Genomic DNA, 22,026 nt, shown 5'->3' with positions numbered 1-22,026 from the left:
GCCAATGGGGCATAGGGAGGCTCGGCTGTCAGTGAGCAAGCATTTGTAGGCTGGATGGCTGCTCTTCCCCGCTTCCGAACTGTATCACAACTTTTAAGGCATCCAACCCCTTGAGGTTTGCCAAGGGCGCTGGAGACTTGGAACAGGTCCTTGTGCCAGGCCTGTGGAGGATGAATACAGCAAATGACCTTTCTATAAAATCCCTACGACGCCTATAGCTCTTTCTGTGATCTGCAGGGAGTGCCCGTTTTGTGCTCTACTGGTTAGAACACAGTCAGAGTCAAGTTTAAAAAAAAAAAAAGTGGGAGAACATATTGAACCTCGAGTAATTGTTCAATTAATTGTTCGAATGAGGACATTGGGAACATGAGGTTTCTCTGACCTAACCCAGAATGTTGCATTACCTGTTATCAATCTATACTTCTAAAGTCCTTTGCTAAAATGCTTCTGATGGGGCCCCAGTTTTCTGTGCTCTAGTGAGTGAAGTCCAGAACTTAAGTATTAGGTGGACAGAGTTCCACCCTGTAGTTCTGACCCTGGACTCCGATACTATCTTTGTGAGCGCTGGAATACTTTGAAGTGTGGGAAGTCTATTGAATAGGAATCAGAGTACTGCCTCCCCCACCCTTTGCCAGGCTGGTCATAGAAATGCTTGCTACACTTCTTTCTTCTAAGTACCCTGGGCCAGAGTCTTGTGTGTGTTTTATGGATTTACTCTTTGTAAAATCATGATCCTTTGTTCGCTCAAGATAGCTAGTTTATTAAGAAATATTTGTGGGAGGTGCTAGGGAGATTGCCCAGTCAGTAAAATGTGTGCCGTGTAAACATGGGGACTTGGGTGTGGATTTTTGGAACCAACCCAAAAAGCTGGGTATTGGGAGAGGGGAGCCTGAACCCCAGTGCCTGGAGTGGGGTCGGAAGAAGATGGATACAGTGAATCTTTGAAGTTCATTGGGCATTAAGGCTAGCCAAATGGGTGAGACACCCAGTCTCTAAAAATAAGATAAGATGAGGAGTGTACCCAGTGTGTTCTCTGCCACCACACACATGCAGACATACTAACAAGTACTCACACTATACACATAACCTGTACACACACACACACACACACACACACACACACACACACACTCGAACACACATTGTATTTGCTTTCCTCTAAAATTAAAATCTGAAATCAGTTTGCAATTATGAATTCTTTCAAAGGTAAGTAAAGGCTCTTAGCTTCATTGAAGCCACAATGGGATTTGACAAGAAGGAAAACAAAGCTCACAGACCGGAATGTGCGGGATGGTAAACTGGAATGCACAGGATGGTACCTGGGCTTGCCACTGGCTGGGCTTGTCCTCAGGCACAAGCAAATCGGACTAAGAAGGAATCTAGGGTTTGGAGTTGAAAGGGTCGTGCTCGCTTCGGCAGCACATATACTAAAATTGGAACGATACAGAGAAGATTAGCATGGCCCCTGTGCAAGGATGACACGCAAATTCGTGAAGCGTTCCATATTTTTATTTGTATCAAAAATAAATAAGTGACCATGTGCCAAAAAAAAAAAAAAGAAAGAAAGAAAGAAAGAAAGAAAGAAAGGATCGCTTCTCTAAGCCATAGTTCAACCTGTTCCTAAGTCCCTGGGTCAGTATTCAGACCTGTAACTGCCATTCATTCTTTGTGTCTGTGGGACCTGTTCCTAAGGTCGACTTCAGAATTTGCACATTGTCAACAGAACCAATGAATATCAACGGTTATCTCCAGAGCAGCTAAGTAGGGTTTAAGCAGCTGTCAGTAGATGCCATCCTTTTTCTTGGTGTTTTAGAAGGAAAATACCACACTTGTAACATGCTTTAAACTCACATAGGTGAGAGAGAGCTCTATTCAAAAGCAATTCTCTATTATGAGAAGCATTAGATTTATGCAGACAGTATATTAAAAAACCACACCCCCCACCCCCGGCCGGCCACTGGAACAGTGGTCTCATCTGCACCCCTCCTAGCCCTGATCAGCCACTGGTCCCATGTGTCCTGATAGACACCCGAGAAAGGAATGTCAGGCAGGAATTAAGTCCTTTGTGTTCCCAGTCCATTTGGCAGATTAAAACTGCCATGTTATTTTGAAAATCTCAGTATTACATCACTGTAATTTCATGCATAAAAATTTCAATGTGTGTATTTTTAGACAACAGAGAGATATTAAGAGATTTCATAAAAGTGGCCATTCCACTTTTAACATTTCATTATGAAAAAAATTGAAGTTTTAATGACTGTAGAGGGGAGAATGTGATGACCCTGGGTGTTGACCCATCGCTAGCCTCGGGAGTTAGAACATCTGAATGTCTGACACCAAGCCCCACCTCAGCACACTGGGCTATTCTAAGGCGAAGACAAATGTGCGACTCCAGCCATTAAACACTTGAGTGGACATTTTAAAGAAGGGGCTTAATGACACATTGCAACAAACTCTGAAGGTGAAGGAAGGGTTTTATGGAAAATGATGAAAAATTGTGCCTTGAGGACTGGAGAAATGGAAACAAAACACAATAACCCAGCTTTATTGAGCTGTAGCCTTCTTGCCTGACAAGTTACCATGTAACCAGAACTGTCTGGTGGTGTCCAGTGAGTTCACTGTGGCACAGCTCCCACCAAAATGGGTTTTAGTAAATTCTTTCTCACCACCCCTAGATCTCTTTTCTCTCCCTCTCCCGATATCACCACCCTTCTGTCCAGATATCACTGACTTCTCTACTTTCTGGCCCTGTAGATTACTTCTACCCTGGAGAATTTAAATATATGTATATGTATATGTATATGTATAATGTATATGTATATGTATATGATGTGTGTGTGCTCATACACACATATATACACATATGTATGGGATTATACAATATAAGGTCTTTCATGACTGAATCACTTCTTTCGATTAGGATATTTGCAAGGCTCATCCAGTTTAGCAGTAACTCGCTCCTGATAATTGTGAAGTGATATTTCACTGTGTAGGCATGCCGTGATTATGAATACTCAGTTTCTTCCTTGCGCCTCCTCCCTTCTCCCTCCTATTTGGCATATCTGGGGATTGAACTCAGGGCCTGAGGCAAGAGCTCTACCCCTGAGCTACATCCCTGGCCCACTCAGCAGTTCTATCGGTGTGTGGCATAGTATTGAGAGGAAGCGGCACACAGGGTTAATGCTACCTGAAATCCATGTGTGAGCACTGAAGAAGACTTGTCTCCTCTCACACTGTGTGAATGACACTTTACCAGTGTAAATGCCACAGCACTTTACAGTTTGTATCCTCAGTGAAACCGGCAAAGCTTAATTTTTTTTTCTTTTTTTTTTTTTTTTTGGAGCTGGGGACCGAACCCAGGGCCTTGTGCTTGCTACCTCTAAGCTAAATCCCCAACCCCTTGTTTTTTGTTTTTAACTTTTTGTTTTGTATTTAATGCACACTTAGGTTCAAGGGACACACATATGTTGCTTTCAGGGGTGTTTTTTCCATGTTCACCTCTGGAGAGGTGTTTGGCTGAGCTGGGGCTTCATCCACTTATCTGAACCCCGAGGAGCTGTTTCATTTGTGTGAAAATGCATCAGGAATTAAGTCCTGTAAGCAACTTTCCCCGCACTTTTGAATTACTTTTTCAGCAGCTTGAAGGGATTATTTTAGTGTAATCTTTATTTTTTAAATTACAGAGAGAGAGAGAGAGAGAGAGGGAGGAACTACAGGAATTAGTTCTCTCCTATGCTGTGGGCCCTAGGATCTGAACTAAGTTTGTCAGACTTAGCGTCAAGTGCTGAGTCACCTCAGTGGCCCCGAGTGTAAAGTTTCTTATTCGACTGCTGTAGATGTAGCTCAGTGGGTTCAGCATCAACCTAGTGTACAAGAGTCCTGGGTTCAATCCCCAGCCCTGACAAACAGGGGTGGTGGAGGCATACCGTAAGTCTGTCAAATAATCCAAGCCACTCAGGTTAGGACTTCTGGGTCATCTTTCACTTAGCCAATTTGAGGCTCACCTGTGCCATATCAGACCCTATCTCAGAAAAAAAATGCATTTAGATCTTTTGCATTTGTGCAAACTATGACTGCTATGCCCAATGTTTGTAGTGCTAAGAGATTAGCCTGCTGCCTTTAAACACAGTCCATGGTTGGTAAGTGGCTGAGGGGCAATCTTGATGTCTGGTTCTTGGTTTAGGCATGTGCTTAAGTTAAGATTTTGATCTTATTGGGAAAGTGCCTACTGCACAGAGCCACATTTAATAAGAGAGTAGAAAGAGTGCCGTTGGGTTGTCCATCTGACTTTAATGTCCTCAGCTTTTTTTTGATACCTCTTATTCAACTTTTCAAATAAGTTATGCTATAGACAGGGAAGAATCAATCTCTCTCTCTCTCTCTCTCTCTCTCTCTCTCTCTCTCTCTCTCCCCCCCCCCCCATTCCCCTCCTCTCTCTGATACACACACTTTTTCAGTTATAGGGAAAGATAGGTCGTTGAGAGGTTTGATAAACTATCTTCTGCCTCTTCACAAGGCAAACAGGATATTTGCAGCACAGCTTTCAGACATCTGTGTTTGCATACAGCAGTTTTTGACCAACGAGCTAGAACATTTTTGCCTAAAGGCATGTTTGTGGATTAGCCAGGGAAAGTAGGCCAGTAGGAGTCTAAGCTCTTGATTTTAATGATTGGTTTCTAAGCTGGGAAATTAAGGGCATTAGCTGCACATGGTGGGTCACGCTGACTCTGACCTGTTGTCCCTTGGCATCGTCAGGAAGAGGAAAACTCTGCTCTGTTCCTGTGAGCTACAGGGATGATCTACCAGGAGTGAAAGAGAAATGATAATAACTCTGACTGTAATAATCTGGAGAGGGTTTCCGCATCGGTGTCAGTGTTTCCTGCGCGTTCAGGGCACGTCACATCTTGTGCTGGGCGGAAGAATGCTGATGGCATCGTCCTTCTCTGGGCGCTGTTCCCTTTCCGGAAGCACAGGGGTGGAAATGTGTTCAGGTTTATGCAGTTGTCCTTAAGCAAGCACATCTTCTGTTTCTGATATTCATTCATTCATTCATTCATTCATTCATTCATTCATTCATTGACTCTTGCCATTACCAAGTGCCTTCTAGAAGCTGCTCATGGTACTGGAGTGAGCTTTCCCAGGTACAGCCCTTATGGCATAGGCAATTAGTCAGTAGTAGCATTGTGGACTAGTAGAAGCCATGAAAGGCCATTGCTAAGGGACTTCCTGGACTTCCTCCTGACACAGCCCATCCTCTGCCTCGCAGGACTCTGTCTCACTCCTTGCCTTCCACAGCACCATGAGTTGACAACACAAGCATTTGTTCCTTGCCATGCCTTGAGTTTTGAACTCTTAAAGGATTCACACTCAAAACAGAGCCTCATTTCCTGCCACCATTCCAGAAGCTTCTGATCCTCTGTTTCTCCTTCCTCTGTTTGCCCTTCTCCCCTCCCCACTGAAGGTTTTCCCAAAATGCCTTGGGATTCACTGGGTTTGAAAAGAACAGGGTTACTGGGTGAAAGTCAACAGGGTGTGGGTTTGCAGGTTTGGGACTGAAGGGCTTGCAGATGTGACTACTACCCAGAACTCACATGCAGTTTTATTTCCCATCTTAGTACTGGGGATCGAGCCACTCTGTGTATCCCCAGCCCCTTTTTTACCATTGTTTTGAAATAGAATTTCACTGCCTTGCTCCAGTGGCCTTGAAGCTCCTTGTAGGCCAAGTAGGCTTTGAACTTGTGATCCTCTGGCCTCGGCCTCTGAAAGTACTGCTAGGCCTGACTGGACTTACTTTCCAGTGCCTGCTAAGGAATTTGGTTTGCACAGGCTTGCTGGCTGTGCTCTGAATGTATTTCAGAATTCAAGTGGCAATGATGCCTTTAAACAGTCTCCTCTAACCCATGACCTTGGTATGTCTTGATTTATCTGGGTCTTCATTCAATATTGCTCCAAAGCTTTGCTTTTCTCTCCAACAGATCTTAAGTATTTTTTTGCCAAATCTATTGTGAGGATATCAGTATTCCTTACATATCACATATTTCACTCTTATTTTCAATTACATTTTCTGGAGTTGCTACTATGTAAACAAAATAACATCTCATAAAGAAGAAAGGGAACATGGATGGTTCTTTTATCTCAGAAGGCTCCATTGGAAAAGACATCTATCAATGAGGATCTATTAGAATTGAAAATATAAAAAGCATTCTATAAATAGCCACTCCTTAAGATTTCGTCCAACAGGAATGAAAGCACATGTCTTTCAAGATACATTCATAAATCCATGAGTATTTACAGCTGTATTGTTCACAAGAGTAGAAAGCTGGGGCTAGAGTGACCGACTGCCCACAGATATGGAAATGAGTGAATACATTAGGCACTGCCACACAATGGAAGGTTATGCAGCTGTCACTCTGAAACCCAGCTATTTCAGTGGAGTTGACAAGATTCCAGTGCAGTATTTACTGAGATCACGAGGACACTGTGGAAGTCACACCCTTGTGCATAGGGGCACACACACGTCATTTGCACATACAGCAACATTTTAGGGAGACATTCGTACTTACATAAAATTACATTGGATGTACTAACTTGTGAGTGCGGAAGAGGAGGGAGGCTGAAACAGAAACAGAAAAGTGTAGCTTAGACACATCGTTGTTTCGTGGCTTTTATGTCCTGAGCTGGACACTCATCTTAATAATACTGTTTTAATAAAAGAAAGAGAATGTCCCTGAGAGCTGAACCACAGGGTATTCTGAGACTGTGACACAAATAACAAACGTCAATGAATAATTCAAATGCTAGTTATTTTCTACCCTAGTGGGCAGTCTGTGTTTTCCTCAAGGCCAGGGACAGTTTTAGTCTTGTTTCCACACGAAACCAGCTTGCATTTCCTCAGCAAAGTCCAGTCCCAGCACGATGAGGAGGAAGCAGAGACACAGCTATGAGGACACACATGCAGAGGTTTGTATGCATATGTGCACGGGCAAGTGTACCCACACAGGGGATGCACGCATATGTACATACAACGCATGTTCTCCAGCAAACATGAGCACATGGGTGTCTGCTCAATAGCCACTGGATATCAGGGGGTTCTGAAGGATCCGTCATCGTGGTGGGATCAGTCCTTTATGGGTTTTTGTTTTCTTCTGATTTTGGTTGTTTGAGAACAGGCTGACTTTGTGATCCTCCTGCCTCAACATCCTGACCCAGCTCAGTCTTTTGCTCTGAAGAGACCTCGGGGTTACTTCTTTCATTTAACATCCCACAGGATGAGGTCCAGAGTGAGGTCCAGATACAACAAAGAGACTTAGCCAAGGTCACATGACTGACTCTTTCAAAGCTGAGCAGGAGACCTCAGCCCTGGGTCTCGTGAACTCCAGTTCCAAAGTAGAGAATCAACACAGCCCACATACTAGGGATGAAGGCGTGCAGAATCCTTTCAGAGATAATGGAACTGCATGGATACATACCGACACATGCCTGCATATATGGGGTTCTGGGTCAAGGTTATATGAGTACATTTTGTCCTCTGGTGCAATGGGCCGATTCTGTCTCAGTTGGTGAGATGGGGTATTGCAGGTGAACCTGTGTGCTAACCTCACACCCTTGCCTGACAGATAGTTAATAAACAGTAATTATGGATGTGTGCATGGGAGGGGTTTGGGCAAGGGAGATGCCCTTCTGTGCTTGGTGGACACACCCTGTTATGCGGAGGGAGTGTGCTCGAGAGGCCGCAGGGTGTCTGTCTTGAGTGAATGATTACTTTGATTCTTCTTTCTGGTGGCTTAGTGAACTGTGCCATCCAAAAGGCTGTGGTGGTGGTTTCCAGTCTGTATTTTGGCAACATTCTGGTTCTTCTTTACCAAGAAATAAAGTGTGTTTATTATTGAAGCATTGTTGTGCATTTTCAAGAGCTTTCTATCTGGAGTTCCTCTTTGTGGAGTAAATTGTCAGTGATTGTCTTTTGTTGATAATCACATGACAGGCACTGTTCTAGGAGCCAAGAATTCAGACAGGACAGAAGCTCATGGCAGAGGTGTGGACATGCAACTCTCAAAGGGTGACCATTGAGTTTTCTTTAAAAATGTGTGTGTGTGTGTGTGTGTGTGTGTGTGTGCGCGCGCTCGTGGGTGGGTGCCACCTTACCTAACATGGGTGCAGGAAACTGAACTCCAGTCCTCTGTAAGAGCAGCAAGTGCTCTTAATTGCTGAGATATATTTCTGACCCCCCAAATAGGGAGTTTTTAAGAGCAAAAAGAAGTTGGTGTATACAAGGCAGACATGTGGAGTGAAGAGATTATGGAAGGCTTCTCAGAAGAGGTGACAAGTAGGGACTTGTATGGTGGGTATGAGTTTTTGGGCAGCTAGGAGGGCCATGGAGAAGATGGGTATTACAATAAAGAGGTCACAGAACAAAGTCCTGGAATGTATAGCTTGGGTGGTTGTGGAGGGACAGGGGTACTTGGAAACAAAGAGAGAGAGAGAGAGAGAGAGAGAGAGAGAGAGAGAGAGAGAGAGAGAGGCCATGGGAATCTGGAAGGTGTGTGTGTGTGTTGCTATGGGAATCTGGAAGCCTGGCTGCAAGCGTGGGCTAGGAGATATCCTCATGGGTTTTGTCTACCACATTGGAGTTTACCTGTCCCACAAAGGTACTTGTGTACATCACAGACTGAATGTGACTGCAGACTGGGTCTATGGAACCTGGCCAGAGATACGGATGTTTTTACCGACACAAATGAAAGCATACACAGCCAGTTAATATGCTTGTAGTTCTGTAAGGCAGCCTAGAATGGTTTGCCATGGCTTAGATAATCAGCAAGAATGGGAGATGTTTGACTAGCCTTTTCTGGGCTGACGATATCTTTTTCCTCACAGGTGATACTCTCTGGAATCATTGGACTGACAACTTGGAAAAGGCCCATGATACTGCTGGTATGTACTGGTCATATGATGCTACTCTGTAACATGAAGCCCATTCAAGCAAACTGTTGAAAATTTTAAACATCCTTGTTCATTAAAAAATTAGTTGACAGTAGATACTTTAGAAGTAAATGTTCCTAGCTGGGTGGCGGCAGCACGGGCCTTTAATCTCAGTACTCAGGAGGCAGAGGCAGGTGAATCTCTTGAGTCTGAGGACAGCCTGGGTCTACAGAGCAAGTTACAGGGAAGTCAGAGAGGGTGACACAGAGAAACCCTGTCTCAGGAAACAAAAAACACAACAGAAACCCCACAAATAAATACATAAGCAGTAAATGTCTAATGAAATAGACATTTCATTGTAATAATAATGAAAGATGATAATCTTAATGTTTAATCTGCTTTATCTGTATATACATCTAGAATATATATATGCATAATATATGTTATACACACACCCACACACCCACACACACGCACACACACACACAACCGACCCTTCCCCCCAATATCTCCTCACTATGGATGCAAAAGTGGAGGGAACAATAGAACCAATTCCCTGTACCTACTCCCCAGCTCTTAGCCTAACCTCCCACACATTCTGCCTTCTTCCTCCTTTGTCACAAGCAAATCCCATTCATTAACCACAAACGTTACTTTTTGTTAGAATTGTTTGGTTGGACAACTTCATAATTTTGTTCCTGAGATCTGTTACATTGTCTCCTTAGTCCACAAATGTTAATTTTTTTAAATAATGTAGACTTTATCAGTTTTCTGTGGTAGAACTAAAATTAATGTTCCAACATGAACCATTTTCCCGTGCCCAGTGGCAGTGCAAATGATCAGAACCTTTGTCCTGTCGTTTGCTTTTGCCTGTTATGGGAGTTTAAGAGACGGCGACAATAGACAGACAGACAGACAGCAGCGAGGTCTGTGTAACTGCCAAGTTGAAAATAGAGTTTAGGAAATTTGATTTGCACGGAAGAGTATGCGATATCTTGTACATGGTGGCTTTTCCTCTTGCTTTCCTTTCACATCTCTTGATACAGGACTTAATTATTTCCAGAAGTCACTTTCAAAGTTGGTTTTGTTTTATGGGTGGAGGCTAGAAGATAACCTTAGTGTCATCCTTAAGAACCTGGAGCTAACCACTTAAGCTAGGGTGGCCGGCCAGTGAGAGCCAGGCATCCTCCTGTTCCCCTTCCCAGCACATGACACCATGCTCAGCATCTTTACTTGGGTTCTGGGGACCAAATTCAGGTCTTCATGCTTGCAGAACAAGCATTTTACTGGCTGGGCTCTCTCTCCAACCCCAAGAGTCACTTCAGACACACAGGATTGGCTGTGGGAAGCTCTTACAGTTCCATTCCACGAGGAGACCATACGATGCAGGACAGATGGGTCAGAGTCGTGGGTCCCCACGCTGCTTACAGAATCTTGAGCTCCAACCTGTCCCCAGCTCCTCAAGGAACACAGGCAAAATTTTGCAACACCATTATTTAGTGCATTTTGGAAACACCTTTAAAATATTGGAAGGGGTAAGTTGTTGGTGTGGCATTTAATATGTTGGAAAGCAGGACAAGAGGGAAGGTGGCCTTGGGTGAACCCACGGCTAGTAGCTGAGGAGTGTTTTACTGCCCTGTATGGGGTTAGTCTCTGTAGGGAGAGTTTAGATGGGTGGCGTTCTGTGTTGGTATTTGGCTTCGCGGTATTATTGGTTATTTGGGCAATATTAAAGAACTTAAAATATTTTTAAGTATTTTATTAATATTTAATTGATAATTTATTAATACTTAAAGTATTAAAGTGAATGAGGATAAAAAAATCTCCCCTGATGTTTTATTCTAAAATTTCAGAGTGACAAAAAGAATATGAGTAAGTCTACATTTGAAGGCATCCACTCCTGGACACTCAAATATATATATATATACATATATATATATGTGTGTGTGTGTGTGTGTGTGTGTGTGTATAGGTGAAAATTACATTATATTTTATTGTACCATTGTACCTAGTTTAGGGGCCTTGGAGTTGTCATGAAGACCTGCCTTTGAATATCTAGTACCCATGTACAAAAGCCGTGTATGGCTGTGCCTGCCAGTGCCAGCCTATGCATGCCTGTGATACAACATTGGGCAGATATAGGCGGATTCTGTGAATTTATTGATCAATACAGCCTCACCAGAATGATGAGCTTCTTGTTCACTGAGAGACCCTGGTCAAAGCATTCCATTAGAGAGTCATAGTGGGAGTCCCCCTGTCCTACTGTGGCTTCCATATATCTACACATGGATACACGCACTGACAACCACATATGTGCCCCACACATATGTGCTATATACAGAACATGCATAGCACTCAGGAATGTTATAACTAGTGTGTGTATACTGTCTTATGTCCTGCCCTTTCAGATCACTGTGAATTAGTATTAGTTAATACTGTTTCTGCATTTGCCACTCATTATTGCTGAACGGTCTGCTACTATATTTGTATTCTGTCATTAATTTTTGTCATATGGCTGGGCATTTGAGCTGTTATATTGTAGTGGCAGGATATTGGGTGAAGAGTGTCATTGTGCCAGCTAGTTTTTTTTTTTTTTGTTTGTTTGTTTGTTTTGGGAGCTGAGGACTGAACCCAGGGCCTTGCACTTGCTAGGCAAGTGCTCTACCACTGAGCTAAATCCCCAACCCCCAGCTAGTTTTTTTGGACAATGTGATATAAGCAAGTGGTGTCTGGAAAGAGGGGAATTTAATTGAGAGGGTGTTTCCTTCAGGTTGTTTGTGGGGTATTTTCTTGATTGATAACTGGTGAGGGAGGGTTTATCTCCCTGTGGGCGGTGCCACTCCTGCGTACAGGTGGTTCTAGTGCTATAGAAAGTAGTAAGACATGAGAGCCAAAGCAGTAAGCAATATTCCTTCATGGGCTCTGCTCCAATTCCTGCTTCCAGGTTCCTGTCCTGGCTTCCCTCAGTGATAGGATGTGACCTGAGGGTTGTGAGCTGAGATAAATGCTTTCTTCTAGGTGCTTTCGGTCAGCATTTCGCCAGAGAAACAAGTGAACTAGACAAGTTGTAAAATATTAATCAACGTGAACTTCAAACAAACCGTATTTCAGGGCTTGTACTAGGCAAGGCTGAGACTTTCAGTTAAGTCTCAGTCACGATGCTGCATGAAAACCCTGGTTTATGTGCATCTTAGTAAGACAGTGTTGTAGCCAGGTGTGGTGATGCATGCCGGGAAAACCAGCACATTAGAGGCCGAGGCAGGCTGTGGAGAATTGAAGGCCAGTCTGTACTACACAGAAGGCCTCATCTCAAACAGAAACAACAATACAAACAAATAAACAAAAACAGTGACTGAGAGCTGGCTCAGTTTGCTTGCAAAGGATTCAACTTCATTTCCCAACCACATCAGGTGGTTCACAGCTGCCAGGAACACCAGCCTCAGGGGGTCTGATACCCCCTTTGCCCTCTGAAGGTCCACATGCACACATATGTACACATCACACACACACACTCACGCACACACACACACACAGGCACACACGCACATGAGTGTGAGTACACACACACACACACACACACACACACACAAGATGTGCATTAAATATATTATTTTAAGAAATGAAAACAGTGTGTGCAGAGAGAAACTGGCAGTGCCTGTCAGTTGTGCCTGGCTCTTTTGGAGCTGTTTTTCTGAATTGAGAAGATAATTTCGTGATACGGGCGTTACTCCCCCACCCCCGCTTGGGTGTGTATTTCACCACTCCCTCCCTCCCTCCTTTCCTTCCTCTCTGGGTTTCCCAGCCTCCCCTCCCTTGCTTCCTGAGGGTTGGAATGTGCCAGAGGCCAATGTAGGGAAGAGGCCTTGTTGCATTTGAGAAGCCAGTGGGGCCTTTTGTTGTAGTTTTTGTTTTGTTTTGTTTTGGTTTGGTTTGGTTTTCAAGGCATGGTCTCATGCATCCCTTAGCCTTGAACTTTCATATGTAACTGAGACTGGCCTTGTTCTCTGCACCCTCCTGTCCCTAAGCCCCAGTACTGGGATTTCAGGGATGCTTCAGTGCACCTGGGGCATTGTTTTGCAGATCTGGGCTCAGCCGCCTGGGTTTGGCACCTCCTGGCTTCACCTCCCCTTCACATACTGGGCACTGCCCGCCTTGGTCTTTCTTCCTCTAGCCCAGTGTTTAGCTGCCGCCTCCCTTGGCTCTCAGCTCAGCAGCCACACCCTCAGGTGGCACTTGCCTCAGCTACCCCAGTGACTGGTTTCCACTCTCCAGAATCGAGTGTGGTGTCCTAGCCAAGGCCACTGAGGGGGTCTGCTTAGCCTGGGGAGTGGGTGCTTTGTTCCCTTGGCCCCCATCCAGCCCCTTGTGAGACCAGCCGGGAACACGTGAGCATTCCTTTGTAAGAAGCAGCCCTTTTGTGTGCCCTCTTCTGATTGTGACCACGATTACTTCAGGTTGCCGATCAGCTTGAACAAAGGTCGGTCGGTTTGCCCCAGTTCCTTCAAACTCAGGTTTTCATGGAAACCCAGAGCTTCATTCGTTGGCTACTCTTCTTATATCAGCAGAGCACTCACATGTCCAGCACAATGCTGCTGCTGCCGAATAGGTTTTAAGTACTTGTAGTTGTCACTAGGGTAAAGCGTATGCCTTTGTGTATCAGTCTAGGGTGAGTATTTTGCACAAAAGGCTGACATTTTCCATGTTTAAAGTATATTCTTATTTTTTCTGCTGCTTATTCCCTTTTGATTTTAACAAAATGTTTTGAAATTGCCTCAAAGATTAGACAGGCTCTGTTCTAGAAATGGCCTCAAAAACTGTCATGGGCAGGCACCTCAGTTAGTATAGGGAATTGTCTTACTGACATCCTTTTCCTTGGTGGCGCGTTAGTAAGAGTCACCGCTATGAAAGTCCAGCTGCCCACCATAGTTTTGGTTGCGTATGGAGTGGTAATTGGAAATGTTGCTACTTTCTTGTTGGTTTGGAATAGATGGGATGCGTGTGACCTTCACAGCGGTGTAAGGGAAGCTCTGCTCACTAATGTAACAAATGAAGACTCAGGGCCAGGGGGCTGGTTCCAGTCATGACCTGACTTGATCCTCAGGACTCATATGATAGAAGGAGAGAACAAACTCCTACAAGTTGCCCTCTGACCTCCATATGCATGCTGTGGTATACACCCCAATAAACAAACAAATAAACAAATGTATGTCCTGTGTCCCGTGTAGTTATTTATTTATTTATTTTAACAAGTCCCATTATATAACCCTGGTGGCCTTGGAACTCACCACGTAGACTGGGTTGCCTTGAACTCACAGAGATCTGCCTGCTTCTGGCTTCTGCATACTGGGATTAAAGGCCTGTGCCGTCGTGCCCAGCAGGTTCCATTAGTTGATTCGTACTTGTAGGTGTCCTAGGTTATACCTCACAGCAAGGATAGGAAATGGTAACTACAGTGTCTATTTAAAAGTGATCCATTGACTTCTCCAACTTCATTATTAGAGTGGTTAGAACAAAATGGCTTAGACATTTCTCCCTTCGTTTGCTCTAGATAAGGTAGGCTGGGGAGGTGGCTCTGTTCCACAGCCCTCTGAGACCCAGGGGCCCCTCATCTGTTGTGAGAGTCATGGGAGACTTACATACTTTGTCTGAGGACTAACCGCCAAGACTGGTTAGCTATAAAGAGCCACGCTTCCTGATGACCTGAAGAATGGGAGTCTAAGCCATCACATGCAGTTGAGGATTCTCTGCATGCGGACGAGATGAGCCACGGGGCTCTTAGGTCCTGTGTAGGCTGGTGCATTCAAAGGCGACTATGGCTGACCGTAATTTGGAATGAGCCCTTATTATTTCACAGTGCACGAGCCCTAGCTTTAATGCTGACACATTACCACTAATTATTAGGTATCTGTGAGGCAATCTTTTAATTTATGTGTCTGTGAAATAGGTGCTTTAATTCAGAACAATATTTTGAGTCCTTCCTACTGTACTATTAGAGATTTCCAGAACCCTCCCTAGTTATTTTGATGATATTTTAATTTCAGAGGGGGATTGTAACCTCCCTTTGTATAAGTTGTAATTCAGTGACTATATACTCTTCCGTCATTTGCTTGTTCTCTTTCCCTCTCTTTCTCTCCCTCCCTCCTCTCTTTCTCTCCCTCCCTCCCTCCCTCCCTCCCTCCCTCCCTCCCTCCCTCCCTTCTTGTTGTTTTGAGATAGAACATCATATATCCCAGACTGACCTTGCAGTCATATAACTAAAGATGACTTTAAACTTCTGGCCCTCCTGCCCCCTTTCTGGATCCTAGGACGATAGGCACAGGCTTCCATGCATGGTTTTATTTGGTGCTGGACATTGAATCTAGGTCTTGTGCACACTAGGGAAGCATCTGCCAAGTGGGTTGCATTCCTAATGCCTCCTTCTGTGTTTGAAGGCATAAAAATGTCTGGGTAGCTGGGTATTGTGGTGCTCAATTATAATCTCAGCTACTTGATAGGCTGAGGCAAAGAATTACAAGTTTGAGGCAGATACGGGGAACTTAGTAAGGTTCTGTCTCAAAAACAAAGCTAGATATGTAGCTGAAGGGTAGAGTGCTTGCCTATCAGGCTTTAGTTCCAGTACCCCCATAACACACACACACACACACACACACACACACACACACACACACGTAGATACACAGACACACACAGGCATACACACAGACACCCCCACACAGACACACACACACACACACACACACAATACTCACACAGACACATGCACATACAGAGACACACACACAGACACACACATGCACAGACACACACCACTCCAGAGTTGGGGTCTCCACATTTGTGAGTCCTGTGAGAAGCAGAACTTGCTCTAGCAATGGTGGTTCTAGGGCCACACACTTTCACTTTTGAGCATCAGCAGCCCTGGATGAGGCTGTGTCTCAGTCACTGATTGGAATGTATGCTGGGGATATCCATGTAGAACGGCCAGTACGCCTTAGAATCCATGAGGTGAGGGAGGCAGCAGTGCAAAGGTTGATTTTCCTACATGACCTTCACAGAGGCCCCAGCACTCACCCTTGGCTCCGTCTCAGGTTCCTGTGGGTTTTGTGAGCCACCTGATAGCCATGCAAGGAATGCCCTCTTTGCTTAAGAAGCTGAATTAGCTTCTGTTAGGAGCATAATTACGAACTCTGACTATGACAGTGATTTTTTTCCCTCATAAATTCAATTGAATACACACACACACACACACACACACACACACACACACACACACACCTAAACATACAACAGGTATGTGCACATATATATGCAGATCTGTTTTAAAGCACTAGATATTTATGGTAACTCAATGATAAGCAGGAGGTCCAGGGGTGCTGATACTGGACAATACCATTGTAGGTGTCTTGCTCAGGTGGGGTAGGCTGGATCAGGGGTGTAAAGGTTTGGGTGGTCACGGCAAGGGGTTGAACCATAAAGGTGCCTTAGGGTGCCTGTTAGAGTCCTTTAGAGTGGGTTGTGTGTGTTGCTGGGTATTTTGCTCACTATTGGAGGATCCAGGTCTGTACTGGGTTCCCTAATTCGTGGTGAAAGTCTGGGCATGGTCGCTCACCTCTATGAGACTGAGTCCCATATATTTGGCATCTCTCTCTATCTGTAATTATTTTATCTGTCTGCATTAAAAATACACTCCCGTGGCATTGTATAAATTACAAAGTGCCTTCTAAACAGGGGATGCAATGTTTAAGCGTCACCGTCAACTGACTGGGCTTAGAATCATCTAGAAGATTGAGGTATAGCTTGGGAGGCCCAAGAGGGTGTCTCCAGAGGATTAATTATGTGGGGAGGACACAGCCTAAATGTGGGTAGCAGCAACTTGACACAAGCTAGAGTCATCTGGGAAGCTGGAATCTGACTGAGAAAATGCCTCAAGTTGATCTGTAGACAGGTCAGGGGAGGGATTTTCTTGATTAATGATCGATATAGGAGGATCCAGCAAACCATGGGCAATGACACTCTGGGCAGGTATTTCTGCATGCTGTGAGAAAGATGGCCGAACGTGAGCTGAGGAGAAAGGCAGAAAGAGCGTGTGTTCCTCATGCTCTCTGTTTCAGTTCCTGCTCAGAGTTCTTGTTGTTGTTCTTCTTTTTAATTAAAATTTCTTTTTTTATTTTTTTTTAATTTTTTTATTTTTTATTTATTTATTTTTTTTTTCGGAGCTGGGGACCGAACCCAGGGCCTTGCGCTTGCTAGGCAAGCGCTCTACCACTGAGCTAAATCCCCAACCCCAAAATTTCTTTTTTTATTGAAAATAGATTTTTTTCATATAATATATCCTGGTTATGGTTTCCATTTTCTGTACTCCGTCCTGCTCTTCCCCAGTTCTCCTCCCTCTCCTTTTCTATCTCTCATTAGAAAACAAATAGGCTTCTAAGTGATAATAATAAAATAAAACAAAATGGAATACATCGAAATTAGACAAAACAAACACAAGGAAAAGGACCCAAGAAAAGGCACAAGAGTCAGAGATCCACTCATCCACACGCCCAGGAATCCCACAGAAACACTAAACTAGAAAGCCACAGAGGTCAAGACACAGACCCGTGCAGGCCCTGTGCATACCGAGTCTCTGGAGTTCCTATGAGCTTGGCTCATGTGTATGTTTAAGGTAGACTGCTGCCCATCTTCCTGAGGAACTGCGACACTAATTGCCATAGTGGCTGTCCAGGTTTGTGCTCCCACCAGCAATGGATGAGTGTTGCCCTCACTCCACACCCTCGCCAGCACGAGCTGTCACCTTTTCTAATCGATCTTAGCCATTCTGACAGGTGTCAGATGAACGGCTAAGGATGCTGACTATTTCCTCAAGTGTTTCTTAGCCATCTGACTGTCCTCTTCTGAAAGTTCTGTATAGATATTTACCCCATTTTTAAATTAGGTTATTTATTTAATTTTTTTGATACCTAGCTTTTTGTGTCTCTCTGTGTGTTCCTTATGTATTTTGGGTAGTAGCTCTCTAACTGCACGAGTAGTTGGTAAAAATTCTTGTCCCATTCTGAAGGCTGCCACGTTGTCTGTGTTCTTTCCCATGCGTTTCTGTTTTATTGGAATCTATTTATTAATTCTTGATTTTAGTGCTCGTGCACTGTACTCCGTTCAGAAAGTTTTCCTGTGCCAATCAGTTCAAGACGGTCACTCATTTTCTCGTCTATCAGGGTCAGTGTATCTGGTTTTATATTGAGGCCTTTGATCCATTTGGAATTGAGTTTTGTGTGTGGTGGTACGTGTGGATAGGTTTTGGATTCTTCTGCATGTAGACATTCAGTTTGACTAGCGCCATTTGTTGAAGGCACTTTACCCTTTATGTGTATTTCTGGCTTACTTATAGAAAAAAGAAACCAGGAGCCCATAGGTGTGTAGATTTATGTGTAGGTGTTCAACTTGATTCCATTGATCAATATGCCTGTGTTCTGCCAATACCGTGCTATTTTTATTACTGTAGCTCTATAGTACAACTTGAAATCACGCTTCTGATGCTTTCAACAGTTCTTTCATTAGTCACGGTTATCTATCTTGGGTTGTTTGTGCTTCCATATAAATCTGAAGATTGTTCTTTCAAGATCTGTGAAGAATTGCACTGGAAATTTGATGTGGATGGCACTGAGTCTGTAGATGGCTTTTGGTAGGGGGGCCGGTTTTACGACATTAATCCTGCTGATCCACGAGCATGGGAGATTGTTCTACCTTCTGACGTCTTTGGTTTCTTAAAGTTTTTATCATACAAGTCTTTTAATTATTTGTTTAGAGTTAGCCCAAAATCTTTTATTGTTTCTTCTATTCACGATAGAAAGCTGTTGCTTCCCTGATTTTTCTCAGTCCATTTGTCATTTGGATACAGGATACGAGTGTCTTTGTGGGTTAATTTTGTATCCAGCTACTTTGTTGAAAATGTTTCCCAGTAGAATTTTAGGGTTACTTATGTATATTATCATATCATCACCAAATAAAGATACTTTGGCCTCTTCCTTTCCATCTTGTATCCCCTTCGTCTCCTTCGGGTGTCTCATAGCTCTAGGTAAGACTTTAAGTACTATATTGAATAGATTTGGAGGGAGTAGACAACCTTGTCATATTTCTGATTTTAGTAGAATTGATTCGAGTTTCTGTCTATTGATATTGGCTAGGGGCTTGAAGTAGACTACCTTTATTGTATTGGGTTAGTCCCTTGTATCCCTAATCTCTCCAGGACTTTTATCATGAAGGAGTATCATGTTGTTTTTTTTTTTTTTTTTTTTTTTTCCGGAGCTGGGGACCGAACCCAGGGCCTTGCGCTTCCTAGGCAAGTGCTCTACCACTGAGCTAAATCCCCAACCCCATCATGTTGGGTTTTTGTCAAAGATCTTTTCTGCAACTAAGGAGATGATCATGTGGGTTTTGTCTTATAGTTTGTTTTAGTAGTGAGTTAGTAAGCATTCTGTTGGTGGTCAGATTGGCTGAAGAATGTGATTTTGGTGTTTTGATGTTTGTTAAGGCTTGGTATGTTTCAGTTTGCATTCAGTTTGGGAGAAAGTTCCATGAAGTACTGAGAAGCAGATACATTCTCTTTCCCCCTTGCAGCTTTTAGTATTTCTCTTTGTTCTGCATTTTAGCATTTTGAGTATTATGTTTTGTGGAGAATTTTTTTCTGGTCCAGTCTATTTGGTGTTCTGTGTGCTTCTTGTACTTTGATAGGTATCTCCTTCTTTAGGTTAGGGAACGTCTATGATTTTGTTGAGAACATTTTCTGTGCCTTTGACCTGGGTTTCTTCTCCTTCCTCTATTTCTATTATTCTTAGATTTGGTCTTTTTGTAGTGTCCCAGATTTCCTGGATATTTTGTGCCTGGATTTTTTTTTTTTAGATTTAATATTTTCTTTGACTGAGCTATCCATTTCTTTTACTTAGTCTTCGATGCCTGAGATTCTCTCTTCTGTCTCCTGTGTCCTGCTGGCGAGGCTTGCCTCTGAGGTTCCTGTTTGAGTTCCTAAGTTTTTCATTTCCAGATTTCCCTTAGTTTGGGTTTTTGTTACTTATTCTATTTCCATGTTCAGGTCTTGAACTGTTTTATTCATTTCCTCTTACTACTTATGTTTTCATAGATTTCTTTAAAGGATTTATTAGTTCCCTCTTTCGAGACCCCTATAATGTGCACAAAGTCCAATTTAGCATCTTTTTCTTGTAACTAAGCTATTTGTAATTCTCAGGCTCTGCTGTGGTGGGCTGCTGGGCTCTAGTGGAGACATGTTATTCTGGCTGTTGTTGATTATGATTTTACACTGACATTTAGGCACCTGGGTTTGAAGAAATTATAATTCTAGGTGCCGATATTAGTTCTTGTGTTTGTTGAGTGGGTGTTTTGTTCCTTGGTTTCTGTTGCCCTCTTTGGTTCCTAGGAATGTGTGGAGAGTATGGTGGCTGTGTTTCCTGGTAGAAAAGTCTTCTGAGGTCATGATAGGTGTGGCTACTGGGGGTTCCAGGTAAAATGTGTTTCTATGTATTGGGAGTGACACTTAGAAGTGAGAGAAGGGCACTGAGTAGGTCCACAGGAGGGACGAAGGCAGGGTCTTCCACTGGGACTGCTTAGTTCCTTGGGAATGGGGGCAGTGAGTGAGGAGAGGCCACAGCATGTGGTCTGCTGGGGATGAGGCTGGGGAGTGGATGGGGGAGTGGACTTAGAGGGAGAGGTGACATCATCAGTTAGCCTACCTGCTTCTCTGGTCAGAGTGCTGCTTTGAGTTCTTGTTTCCCCTCAGTGAAGGCCTGTGATCGGGGACCTGTAAGCCAAATAAACCCTTTCTGCTCCAAGTTGCTTTTAGTAATGGTCTTTATCACAGCAATAGAAATTAAACTAAGACAGCAATAAGAAAAGTGACAAATACAAGGGGGGAAATCTACTTTCACCTTTCAAAAGGGCATGTTAGTGGTCTTGTTCATTTTTAAAATAAAGGCCAGGGATGTGTATATTCCTTCTAGCACTCAGATCTGATGGTGTGCGCCTCAGTTAACCCTGTAAACTCCCATGGCCTTTGAGCTAATCCACACCCCTCTCCCCTCCCACTTTCTAAAGTACTTTTTATTTCTTCTTTTATAGTATTCAATTATACTATATACTTCTATGTCTAGTTCCTTCAGGTTGCCTGATCTCTTTTGGCTGTGCTTTTTATAAGAATAAATTAGCCACTTTCCTTCCTTCCTTCATCACATCCCCCAGTTCTTGATGATAACACCATTACTATTATATTATCATAATCCTGACATTTTCTTTTTGAGTCTGTTACAGCATCCAGATCTTGCCCGTTGCTGTTGCTACTACAGAGAAACAGCCATGGCATCCCCAGTGTGTTTATACTGTGTGTTTACTCGGTGTGTTTACACTGTGAATGCTTCTGTCTTAGGGAGTTAGAAACAGATTCTTTGTATCACGGTCACCTGAGGCCTCCCTAGGAGCGATTCTCAATGCTCCCACATCCTAGACTGCCTTAGATGATCTAAGCAGGGCTTGCAAAACTGAAACCCTGATTTGCAGCCCTTAGCTGATCTCTGTCCCCATGGCCTATAAAAAGATTAGGGCTTAAAGAGGCAAATGTTTTAGAGAACGTCACTGGATTGTGGTGGCATTATGAGTTCCTGCTCCCCTCAGGGGTACTTAGAGATAAGTACTTGGAGACCTGATATGGGTCCCTTGTTGTTTGACTGTGCCAGCATTGTGCCTAAAACGGCTGCTTGGAATGCCCCGGGGTCTCCGTTGTGATACAGCTGTGTATTCACAGTCCAGGCTCCAGCTGAATGCTTGTAGCTGGCCGGATGGACCTGCAGGAGAATGTTGGCTCTGAGGAGCGGGGAGACCACAGGGAAAGAGGCTGGGCTTGCACTGCTGATGGCAAGTCAGGGCCTTGGCAGAAGGTATCCCAGAGGAGCCAACGGGGGCTTCCTTGGTGGAGAGTCCCCAGATGTGCTAAGATTGAACCTAATCCTTAAATGACTAATAATAAGACATTAGCAGTCACAGCTCCAGCTAGATGGCAAGCTGAGAAGCAGACACAAGACACAGGAGGCAGGACATACTGCATTTGTC

The 22,026-nt window shown here is 43.8% G+C and overlaps 1 protein-coding gene and 1 non-coding gene across 4 annotated transcripts in view; both read left to right on the top strand.

Moving 5' to 3' along the window:
* Positions 1-22,026, top strand: part of Entrep1 (endosomal transmembrane epsin interactor 1) — a 54,488-nt gene that overhangs the window by 1,879 nt on the left and 30,583 nt on the right. For all 3 annotated transcript variants that reach the window (XR_005499600.2, NM_001400818.1, XM_039101391.2), the window contains exon 2: positions 8,875-8,931. Coding sequence is in view for 2 of the 3 variants with exons in the window: in NM_001400818.1 (NP_001387747.1) it covers positions 8,875-8,931 (57 nt within the window). In the remaining variant the exon portion in view is untranslated. The remainder of the gene's footprint in view (positions 1-8,874; positions 8,932-22,026) is intronic.
* On the top strand, positions 1,404-1,510 carry LOC120100127 (U6 spliceosomal RNA). Its single transcript, XR_005499920.1, has one exon. It is a non-coding gene; the product is annotated as a U6 spliceosomal RNA (small nuclear RNA).

Source organism: Rattus norvegicus, chromosome 1 (genome assembly GCF_036323735.1).
Source record: "Rattus norvegicus strain BN/NHsdMcwi chromosome 1, GRCr8, whole genome shotgun sequence".
Taxonomy (NCBI): domain Eukaryota; kingdom Metazoa; phylum Chordata; class Mammalia; order Rodentia; family Muridae; genus Rattus; species Rattus norvegicus.
This window is presented reverse-complemented; position numbering and strand designations above follow the sequence as displayed.